The sequence below is a fragment of the Pseudopodoces humilis genome, chromosome 1 (genome assembly GCF_049639895.1).
Source record: "Pseudopodoces humilis isolate 2021_Gansu_Grassland_sample_001 chromosome 1, ASM4963989v1, whole genome shotgun sequence".
Classification (NCBI taxonomy): Eukaryota; Metazoa; Chordata; class Aves; order Passeriformes; family Paridae; genus Pseudopodoces; species Pseudopodoces humilis.
The window spans coordinates 48,288,476-48,300,851 of record NC_142200.1 but is presented as its reverse complement, the minus strand read 5'-3'; the positions used below and the strand labels follow the sequence as shown (position 1 = coordinate 48,300,851).

Genomic DNA, 12,376 nt, shown 5'->3' with positions numbered 1-12,376 from the left:
CTTGGAATCTGCCCTCCTTCAGTGCCAAGAATTACATATTGCTGATAGAGGAAAGACTTTCCCTTCCCTTTTGCTCTCGTTTTGGTCCTTAGGTTGGACACTTGGGGATTTTTATTTTGTTCTCAGAGATAGCAACACCTTTCACTTTTATAGAGGCATCAATTTTTCTGTCCACTCATTTCAACAGCCTTTCAGGTATCTCTGTTCTGTCCCATCTTCCACTATCACACTACTGGATAAGAAGCAGTGAGTTGGAGGGAAGGCTGGAAGAGATACTTGATTCCACTCAAGTGAAATCTTGTCTACTCCTTATTTATCACTTAATCCATTCCTAATGAAGCACTGAAGATCATTTTCCTTGCAGTAAAAGTCCTTCAATTTCCAGTCCAGTTAGACTCTTCTTTAAATGGCATTTTAAATTAAGACCAGTGTACTATCTAATACTTCATATAAATAAATTCCTTCCTAAATAAAGTTCCAGAGAAAGGCCTGTGTACCACTGAATTGTCATGTGAACTTTTTTCACATTTCACTCTCTGTGTAATACTTACTTTTGCAAATATCTCTTTTTGAGAAGACTGCCATAGGACTGTAACTGGAGGAGGGGATCATTTACATGTGTCAATATCACCCAAAATTAATTTCTTAGCTGACAAGAAAAAAAAGAAGGCCTGTGCAAAGTGTGCCCAAGAGACTCACCAGCCTGCTGAAGGTAGAAGAAGCTGCCAATGACCTAACAATATGATTCTCTAACAGTGAAGATACTTCCTACAGGCTGATGGGACTGTATTCAGTCCTTTGGAACAGTACTAATATCAAAGGGAAATACATGAACACCAAAGAACGAGTTAAGCCGGTATTGATTTCAGTTAAAAATAGTTTTACAGAAGTGCATAAAACACTTCAAGTGTTAGAAGAGCTGTCAGGGCATAGTTTAAAAGGATCCCAAATTAAACAAAATATTCTAGGGCCACTTTGCTCTTAGTTATTTAAAAAAGCAGGCACATTTTCTTTATATATATAGTGAGCTTAATGTGAACAAAACCATTTGACAGTTCATTAAAATCTCATTTCAGGTCTAACACACAAATGCAGATAAAATCTAATTTTATATTAAAAAATATGCATGGAGAAACCTCTACCAATGATTGTGAGAGTAGAGAAGGTCTATAAAATATTGAAAGGTTTTAATGGCATTTTTGAATTAACTGAGTTCCATCTTTTCCTTTATGATAGAGAAGAGTGAAATAAATTATTGATTGCTGATGATGGTATGCATCCCTTTACTAAAAGCAGGAAGCTAAATGGAAAGTCAGAATATTTGGAGAGTCAGGCATCAAAAAACACAACAAATATTTACTGACTCATAATTCCTTTGTACTTTTTCTATAGGCACTTAATCTTTCTTGCACTGTCTGGGGAGATCCCACCCCAGAGGTCTCATGGCTGAAGAATGAAAAGTCATTTGTATCAGATGCCAATTGCATCCTGAAGTTTGAATCTGGAAAAAATGTCAGCTTTTCCATTTCTACTGTGTCGACACAAGACTCTGGGAAATACAGCATCGTGGTGAAGAACAAGTATGGTACAGAGACCAGCGATGTCACTGTAAGTGTGTACATACCTGAGGAAGAGAGAGAGTCTGAGCAAGAGAAAAAGCAGTAGGATGAAACAAAAGTATGAATTTAAGTCTAGAAGACAGAAGTACAGGAGAGATTTTGGATGTTAGGCTGATATAATCTGTGTGTAAATGGCTTTCTGCTTTAGCAGGCAGCCTTGGATTTTTCCATTCACTTCACATTTGCTTCTAATACACTTATTTATGCCAGGGAAAACAGGGCATTTCCTAAATGTTTTCTTACTGCTAACTTCACAGAAACTAATTGTAGCCTTTTAAGCAAGGCTAAATGCTTGCTGTCTGTAAACACATGACTACCATTTGACCCTCTTCCTGGAGCATCTTGAAGGAAAGGGTCAAGAATTGTTTTAGTGGAAGCAACTAATGAGGTAGATGGAAAGATCAAAAATGATCAGGGCGTATTTGAGCAGCAGTTAGGATTTGTTCCAGCTTTGGTATAGCAGCATAAATGGAATGTGTTAGATCATGGAGAAATGATTGCTGGTTTTGTCTGTGTTAAGGCCCCTTTGTATTGCTGTGTTAATTTAGTGAGGCCTTAATATGAGTGTCATTTACAGCCCTAAATATTGTTTAATCTGCCCAAACAGGGTAACAGTACTGTAACATAAATGAAAATAAGGCTTAGGAGGCCAGGATAATAATATGTTTGTGTGTGTGTCTGTAAAAGTGTATGAACTCTGCTCTGTGTTCACAAATAAACTGAATTCACTTATTTCCTTCCATCACAAGCTTGTTTCACTGTGTCTTGTTTTATTAGTCACAGCTCGTGTAGTTGTGCACAGTATCTTAGTGTCTTAATGCTTTCATCACTGTAATTACCTCCAGCTTCCCTTTAGATCCCTGGTAATCTTCACTTTGCTGTTTGCAACAAAACCACAATGGCATCTCTTCACACCTCTCTGCCCAGATCTGCATGCTTCACATCTTAAGTCAACAAGGTATTTTTTGCAAATTCTGTCACAGGAGTAGTCCTATGCTTTTCAATGCACCTGGGCATGAATTGTGATTTAAGGGTGATATGTAAGTATTTTGTTCGATAGCAAAGTCAGTTAATTTCATTCAAGTTTAACACTGGAGATTCAGAAATAATATATTTTATAAAGATCTTTTAAAGCTACAAAAAAATCTTCACTGCAAAAAGAAAAAAAAAAGTGGGTTTTTTTTTGGTGGTTTTTTTTTTCTGTTTTTTTTTTTCTGTTACACAAAAATGAGAAAAAAACATTTGTCCAGATCTTTGAATGCACTTAACATAGATTAAAAACTCCATGTCTGCTATGTTACAATGCCACTGATTATATCAGCTGAGGAAAAAAACAGAACCTGCTGGACATATTTATGATACTGTATGTATAGGATAGGAGTAGAAGCAGTAGTCAGCCCAATTGCTATTTAGGAGAGCGATGTCCCATGTCAATAAATGCTTTTATTACTAGTCTCACAACAGCACAATTGTTCACATCAAAATCTGAAGAACAAATATATTTTCAGTCTAAGCATGATCTCTGTGCACCTTTCATGTACTCTCTCTTGTCTTTTCTAGCTACTGTGACTGCAGAAATAGTGCTGCAGTCCCAAGCACTCACTTTGGTGCAGTACTGGCATTTCTGTGAGGATGCCACTACTGAATATTGTACAGTTCACACTCATTTAAACCCTTACCATGTGAGTTTTATGTCAGCTAATGTTAAAGGAGAAGTGGAAGCTCAAAGGAATTCTTAATGGTTCAGGTAAAAATAGATTCAACACAGTTACCAATGGTGAAAATGCCAATTTTAGCAATTTCTTTTTTTAAAAAATCAGTTTCTATAAAGGGATAATGATTATTATCTTAATCTTGTAAAAATAATCCATATTTAGATCAGTTTTATGAACTACTGAAACATGTTAGCATGTGCCTAACTTTAGTGCATGTGCTTGCATTAATAGTATCACTAGTTTCAAGGAACATGTCAAGTTTATCTGGTATAAGTCCCTTTTTCTTTCAGAACAGATTTCACATCACAGGGATTTTTAACATGAAATTATGCAAAAACAATGTGGTTTTGGTGTTTCACATTAACAGTGTATGTGTTCACATAGCCTTATCTCCTAAAATATTTAACAGTCAAGCATCAAAATTGGTAACATTATTACATTTTTAAGGTGTGTGTAACTACATCCTTTAATGAATCAATATCTGTTACCAAAAAAATGGTAATTTTCAGATTATCTAGTCACAGCAGCTGAGTAAAACAGGAAAAGTAATAAGGCTTAATTTTTAAATTTCAAAATATAATCATGAGAAGATCTGTAATTTGAGACAGAGCAAATTTCTCGATTTAAAAGGACTAATGCAAAATTATTTTATAATTTTGCTCAGTAGGACATGAAGCCAATCCGAGAATGATATGCAGGCCGCTCCATCTTTGTCCCATGACATACAACATACAAATAACAGAGTCACAGCTCTTCCATCCTCCAGAGTGCAAACAAGAATATGACCAGCTCTTTGCAATAACTGATGTTTATTACTCAGTATTATTTTTAACCATGTTTTAAGGTTTTTTTCTACCACTTTATTTTCAAAAATCTGTCCTCCTGCCTCCCTCATTTTGGCAGAACAGCCAGGGAATACAAGTGGGTCACCTCCCAGGTAACAGGCTGGATTCTACTTTGCTTTGATTTGGCAGATGTGTGAGTCCCTGAAAGTTAGAGTATTAAGTTGCTTCGAAAGGTGTTACTTCCAGGGATGCAGTTATAGTGATTTCAGGCTGAATTTGTGATGCATCCACATGTCTTGCTTGTGCATGTTTTGTTCTTGCTTTGCTTCAGGTGATTGTGATGCCTGTGTCAGGGCAGACTGACACAGCCCAAGGACACAGTCAAAATAATAAAACTGTATCTAAAAAGAAAAAAGCAACGACAGCAAGCAAACAGAAGGAAGGGGGAAAGAAAGGTAAGAGTGTTATTACACTGTTGGAGTCTTCCAATTAAAAATTTCTTAAATTATTATGGAGTTGTCCATGCCAATCAATATTTCATAGCTCCCAATCAATCAAACATATGCTCTTAATCAACAACAGATGCAGAGTATGAATTACCAGGTTAGATCTAAGTGAAAGAGACTTAAATAATATTTTTAAACCACCTTTTCTTCTTCCACTGGAAGTTGTCACCTTGACTAAACTGGCTGACAGAAGTTTTTTAAGTCATAATAAATACTTCTAAATTTCTGAGTGCAGAGGAAAGACTTTCTAAGCATGTATACACACACAGATGGGTGCTATTTTCCAAACTGAGGCTCATTTCAGCAGCTAGATGTTTGATATTTCACCAAAAATAAGGCCTTGCTCAGGGGCCCTAAATGCCTAAGTCTTTTAGAAAACCTTGACTGTTTAGCCACTAATTGAGATTAATCAATTATTCTCTCCTAGTTTTATGTCCATATTGAATGGTAAAGTTGGAGTTATAAGTGACCATTTTTTGTCTCATTTAGAGGAAGGGTAGAAAATTAAAAGCTCTCTGGTGATTCAGCATTCTCATATATCACTTGTATATTGTTTCACTGTTTTTTTTAGACTCTTACTATAGAATTGCTATTAGGACAATGATTTATTCTTCACAATTACATCTCTCTCATACAGAGCATTTTAGCTACAAATCATTCTTAAATTCTGACAATATCAGAACATCTGTTTTACATATTTTTGCCTAAGTATTTTTTCTTTGTATACAGGGTGTATACATGTTATATAATTTCTGACAGAACATTTTATACTTCTATTCCTTTTTGCTCCTAAGGCAAGAACAAATATTTTACAGCATTTTCTTCCTCTCTTGCCTTACTGGTATGGTAGACTTCTCTGAGCAATCCTGTAAATTAGGTGACTTAAGTGGGAAAAAATTATTTCTGTAAATGTTTTCCAGTACCTACCTCTTAATAATTTTAATTAGCAACCATAAATACTTGGCCTTGGTTTTGGTTCCATAAGAAGTAGTAATGTTATGTGTGATACTGCATGTCTTTATATGGGTAGGGAAAGAGGAAAAGAACATGATAAGGTCATAACCAATGTGAAAGAAATGTTGCTGAGCACAGTAAATATTGTTACTTAGGATTACTCAGAAATTTTATTACTTCTCCTAAATCAGATTTTATTAAGCCCCACATAGAAGAAATTACTGCTACAGAAGAGACACCTGATCCAAATGAAATGCCCCCTGTGGAAACAGAAAAGGATACAAAAGGCAACCAGCGAGCAGCGAAGAAGACTGCTGGAAAGGCAGGAGTAGCAGAAAAGGTTCCTCAGTCCACAGAAAGCTTGGATAGGCAGGGAAAGAAACCACCAGAAAAAGCAGCCTTGGGTAAAACCCACTGAACTTCAATGAAGAATGTGATCCCGTCATGAACAGGATAATAAGTTCAACCTGAGATTTCATGAGTGGTATCTTAACCACAATATTTTAATACAGTTTATTAATAGGGTTTTTTTGGTAAAGTTTGTAGTATTTCCTAACTTTAAATTTAAATGCATAGTAGATGGGCACTTACATCTTAGTACCAGATATCTGCACTGCAAGAATTTCTAAGTATCTGAATAATGATAAATGTACTGTCAATGTGATTTTAATTACTAAAAAATGTCCATTAGAAGCAGAGTTTATTGAAGCAAATACTGTCCAGAACTGACATACTTACTACGGTGTAAAAGAATGTTGGATGTGTTAATCAATATTTATATCTTGATTATTAAATAATCAATATTTGTAAGCCACCACAGCTTGAGGCAGATGCTGCTTATTTTTTCAAGGAAATTATATATACAGTCTTCTTCATGTCATGTGGGCTTTACTTTTCCCATGTCCAGTTTGGCCACAGTAGAAGATCTCCAAAAACAGAACCATCTCCTATGGGTGCAGGGGGGGGCATAAGTAGTAGTTTTCTTTTGATCCAAGCTTCTTTCATGCAAACCTGTTTCATCAGGTGGATCAGGACCACATCTGGCCATTTATCACCAAGGCTCACATGACTACTTTCCAGTCCTCTCCATTTCATTAGTTCCTTTAAATCCTTCATGAGTTACTGTGGATAATAGCATTAACCCATGAAGTATCAGCTGCCCCACATGCTCATTTTCCTCCACAATTTTTGGCACAGCACTCAGCTTTCTGATAAAACCACTGCTCTTCTTCCTCAGTGGCTCAGCCCAAGACTATCCCTTCTTCCACTCACTGTCATCATATCCACTGGTTTCTTATAAGAGAGTGTAGCTTCATGGTCATGTAAGTAAGGAATACATGCAAGGCAAGAATCTCTGCATTAAATCATTGCTGTGCTCATTCACATTCACTACTGTGTTCATTCACATGTTTATGTACTGAGGATATAGGGAAATATGACTCATTTGCAAATGCTTAGATACCATGGAAGAAGCAGAGTTCATGCTGAAAAACAAACCAATAAAAATAAAGGTCAGAATTTATTTTGTTGCTATGCAAGCTTAAAGTGACCAGGAAAGAAATTAAAATATTTTTATTACTAGGAAAATATTTATATTGTTTTCAACTCTAAGAAGGCTCAACCATCTTGTATTGTCTTTTTCCAGACGGATTATTGATGAAAGGTCACTGAATTCCACTGGTATTTCTAGGTGCTAGAGCTATGACTAGTGTAGAAATACTGAAAGCACAAGAAATACCAGCTTCTAATCCATCCTTATAGAACTTTTAGCAAAAAAACCCAAAGAGTCTCAATGGCATATATACATGCATATAAGTCAAGATGCTGATATCCCGGATGAGAAGAAATTAATTTCCTTCTAGTAGAATTCCGATAGGATTCTATTCAACTCTTTTTAAAACCGACATAAATTTTCTGGCTGGATGAAATACCGGATAGAACACTTATATGTAGGCAGGTAGAGTAATAATGTTTCTGTAAACAACGTAAAGGGTTTAAATAACTTGGATGGTCCATAGCGAGTGACAGAAGGATGTAGGATGCAACAGAGAAAAAATTGTAGAAATCAAAATACTGACTTCTACACAAAATGGTGTTGGGAGAAACTTAAATGCAGACTGAACTACAACTAAAATCATGCAACTACACTTAGGTACTCTTTGACAGCGAGATTGGCTCAGTTCTTAACATTTTTCCCTAAATCTATGTATTACAGCCCAGCAGTGACGGACATAAGCATAGGTCCACCAGAGAAACACAGTAAGGAGCATTTCCATGGCAGGACACCCAAATGCAAGTCATTTCTCATGCAATTCTTACAGAAAATGATAAATATCTAGAGATGTGCAATTCTACCACTCTGACAGAGTTACAGAGAGTGGGCCTTCAAAAGCAGTACAAAGCTGCAGGTTGTTTCACACAACTCTCCCTTGCCGTGGCAATTATTTCAAGCTGCCTTACATCTGTAAAGATCCATCACCTCTCACAGCTCCTTCGGGTTGAGAGCCTGTCTGCCACAAACACCAACGGCAGTGAGTAAGTTATATATAGAACAGACTGTACCACTGAGAGCCTGATCCAATTCCTGCAAAATGCCGCAGGGGTCTTTTCATTAGCTTTAATAGAAATCAAGCTGGATCTCGGAAGAATGTTCTAAAAATGTCCCAAATCTCAGATTATGAAGCCCATTTTTCTCGCCGTGAAGCCAATAGCAGATCTCTCTTTTGTGTCATTGTAGCAGAATCAGGTCTCAGCTTTTTGCTGCAAGAAAATCACTGTTTTTCTGATATTTCAATTAAAACCTACTGGAAATAGCTTTAAAAAATTAAACTAAAATGCACTAGAGTTTGGGGATTTTTTTGTTAAATTTGGATGGTTCCTCATAAAGCTGGAAATGGAGTCAAATCAGTATTGCTCCACAGGAATACATCTGCTATCCAGAAGAACAGTGTAGTTATGCACAGTAATGACGTAAACATATGAAAGATTACCCTCCTTTTTTTATTTTAATTATTTAAGCTGTAGTGGTTCACAAATATATAACAAAATGTTCAAAATCAATATTAACAAAATTGTTGAGTATACTAAAGCTTATTATGTTAGTGTGGTTGAATAATTTCTTTCTTGCATTTTAAATGTATTATTTATATTCTATTCTCCATTATAAGTATGAAAAATTGTTTCAGTCTCTGTGCATTACATAATGATAGAATGCAAATTATTGCTGTAGCAACAGGATCTCCTATCAAACATACAGAATCATTTGACTACATTTAAACTCAGTCACTGGATGCAATATTTATCTGAAGTGCACTTCTCTTTACTTTCTTATTTCTCACCTACATGTTCCCTTTCAGCACATATTACTCTTTAAATTTATAACTCTTATAGAAATTCATGTTCTCGTGTTATAAGAACTGTATTTAATGACAAGGAAAAGTGTTGCAATAAGCTATATTATCCAGTCACCTTCTAAAACCACAAAGGATGATTTTTGAAGATGAAAAAGGATGAGAAAAATAGGCTTTGACTTCCACTGCAGTAGACACACCGTGATTCCAGCTGTCCTTGAATTCTTCTGGATTTGTTAGCCAGTTATTGAGGAAGATCTGTCTGTGCTCGGAGACTGACAGACATAATTTGGTAATACATTAAGCCGTAATCTTTGAAGCAGCTAGTTGCAAACTGAGATCATCCTTAAACTAGCATAGAGTGAACTTCTGCTCTTTGCCCTTGAACAACAACTATAAGGTAAATACATAAATGACATCCCATTTAATCTGCACTTCTACAGGACAGACACCTGCAACACAGTTCCCCACAGTTTTTTGTTTGTTTGTGTGTTTTTGCCTTGCTAAAAGGACGTTAAATTTTAAGAACTGAAGCAAAATGCTGTCCAGGGCAAAGAGCCACAAAAGCTGTAAAGAGAAAAATGTTAGAAAAAACTCCATTTCACAAGGTCTTCTAGAAATAAAGGTACTGTGAGAGAGACAATAAGGGGCTGATGGAGAGGAAGAAAGGCCCCAGATTTGGGTGCAATCTTCTGCTGACTTTTGCCCTTGTCTCACTTCCCATTTCATTATGTGAGAGCTCTTTCCTGTAATTTTCTTCTGCAAATTTTCAAATGAAACACCTTTTCTTCCTTCTTTCCCAGTCTTGCATCTTCTACCATCCAATTTGAAACAGTTATTTCCATTTACCATTTCATCACTCGCCCTAACAGGACCGGAATAAAACCTCCTCCTTAATTAGGCTGTGCTTTAGGCAAGGATAAGGAGCTTCTTAACAGGAGGCCTGAAATCCTATCATATCTACTATCAGAAAATTGTTTGTGAAACACCTGCTAATGGTTGACAAGGAATGGAGAAATATTACTCATACAAGAGTTGATCTGAGTGTGCTGGCTTAGCAAAATATATTAAGTCTATACACAAGTCCATCAACTTTTGGGACTATTGGTATGCTTAAAAATTTTGGTGGATCAAGGTATAGTCCCTTACAGCCCTGAATCATCCTTGCTATTAACTTCCCTATTTTTTTTTTCTCTTAAATGGAAATAAAAATATAAACATAAACTAAACGTAATTAAATCATAACATCCAGTCATAAAGTCATTCTGATCTGAGACATGTTATGGAAAACGCTTCTGAGAGACATGTGCAGGTCATGACTAAGAGGCAGAGGAAAGGAGTCTCACAGGTTTAAGATATAATCTGCTGTGGTATGAGCAGGGGTGATGGTGGGTATAGAATACATTACTGCTCCAGAGAGTGGTTTCTTTCTGAGTGTTGTACATGTACAAACAGACAAAATGACAAAACAGTATCTCATCACTAATGTCAGCTCTTTTTCTGCCTGAAGCAGGCTGCCTCTTTCACACACTGCTGCTTCCAGACATGATCCTCAGTTGAAGAGCCAGAGAGACACTGATTTACATATGGCACTGGGTAACATACTTTCAAATTACTTCCTCTCCACCAAAATAACCACACCAGTAAGCAGCTGCTCTCATCAGTCCCTCCCCTCTCCCTGGTGGGGGAAACAATAGTGACATTTGTGGTGAAAAGGCAAAATGAACATAAAAGAGGTTGCAGGTTAGCTGTGCCCTGGAGGCCCTGGATTAACCAACAGTGAGTTGTGGTTCAACAAGGACCACAAATGGTGTATGGATGTAGAGAGTTCCTGTCTACACCACTCTACACACTCACAACAGAAACCAATCCTGCTTGATAGATAGAGCTGTGGAAAATGCAAGCCATTTTACAGCTTGATTGCAATCTTCAACGTGTAAGTGCAAAAGAGGAAAGAATACGAAAGGAGAATAATGAGGGATGTTTGCTTCAGTAGTCCTGATTGCATAGAGGTGATAATTTTGGAATGGTAAATGTTTCCTAAAGGGAAGACAATGTGTTTTCAAATAAATGCTCTTTACTCAGAAACACCTCTTCCAGGTTTGAAACAGCAAAGTATGATCTACCCATTTGTTACCCCTTTTCAAGTAAAGATTTTTCTGGCTTATTTTTATAATAGGATTTAGCTTAATGTCAATATTTGAGAACACATGACAGATTTAGCCCCTACCTCTTATCTCCCTGCGAACAAGGCTGTCTGGTGTTGAAAAAGAGAATCCCCTCCACTAAAAAAATAACTTCTTGTTCCAACCAGCAAAGATAAGATCACAGAAACACAAATGAAAATACTCTGTTAGAGCAATTGCTGAATAGGTTACCCTCACAAACTGTGATACTAAGATGCCAAATAAGGAACTCGACAAAGCAGGGAAATTATCTGCAGACTGTGTGTTTGTGACAGATGTTATGCTAATGTGGCTAGGTAATTATTATTGCAATGTTATACTCAAACAGGAGGCCTCTTCAGAAAACTGCTGCAGCTGAAAAATGGTTGAGCTGATGGGTGGCAAATTGCTCCATTACTCTTTGTTGCTTCCATGTATCTGGAGTCCTGGAAAGTGTTCCAGTTGAGTCAGAATTCCTGGCGTGACAATAACATAATCAAAATGGGCAGGTGTGAAATCTGACCTTCCTTTTTACATACCCATAATATAGTCACCCCATCCATGTAATTCTGTGTTTGTGCCTTCTTCCATGAAACACTTTCCTTGAAAACCCAGCCTGCATGTTATGCAGGGATAGATTTGTTTTAGTTCTATGCTCAAAGGGATTAAAATATATTATCTGCAAATAAGCAAACTCACTGGCTATAATCTTTTAGGCAGCTTGTCCCAGGAGGTACAGATGAATAAACAGACCTTATCTCTTTGTAGGACTGGTAAAAAAAGATTGTCAGGCGTCTTTTAAGAGATACATGGACTATCACAATAAATTTTGTCTATATATTACTTTGCATGCTAGCATGTCTCTTTGTCAGTTTCCCTGAATACTCTGACAACCAGCTTGATTTCTTATGCGACAACTACATGAAACCTATGTGAAAACCTAAAAATGGCTCTAACACCAAGTGGGGCAAAGCCAGCTTTTAACAAAACTATTGGTGGATGAAAAAGTAGTTGGTAGGCAAATGAAATATAATATAATAAAGAAGCAATATGAGTAGTGATAAAGACTTAATTCCCATTTGTGAAACCCAAATTGTATTTCCAATTATGCTGCTTCTCCTCTTCTTTACCCTTTTTTATGATGCAAGCTGTTTGAAATGAAAATATTACAGTGGTTTAGTACCTATTATGTCACAGTATCATTTGGGGCCTCTGGGCAATAGTGTGACTCAGGTAAATAATAACACACCACCAAACCAACTTCAGCAAACAGTGGTGTGAA

The 12,376-nt window shown here is 36.6% G+C and overlaps 1 protein-coding gene across 3 annotated transcripts in view; it reads left to right on the top strand.

Annotated features, from left to right (window-relative positions):
- MYOM1 (myomesin 1) overlaps nt 1-6,393 on the top strand; it is a 73,053-nt gene extending 66,660 nt beyond the window's left edge. For all 3 annotated transcript variants that reach the window (XM_014256868.2, XM_088051341.1, XM_088051338.1), the window contains 3 exons: nt 1,393-1,608; nt 4,451-4,574; nt 5,771-6,393. In XM_014256868.2, the coding sequence (XP_014112343.2) occupies nt 1,393-1,608; nt 4,451-4,574; nt 5,771-5,997 (567 nt within the window). In that variant the 3' untranslated portion in view covers nt 5,998-6,393. The remainder of the gene's footprint in view (nt 1-1,392; nt 1,609-4,450; nt 4,575-5,770) is intronic.
- Nucleotides 6,394-12,376: the final 5,983 nt, after the last annotated feature.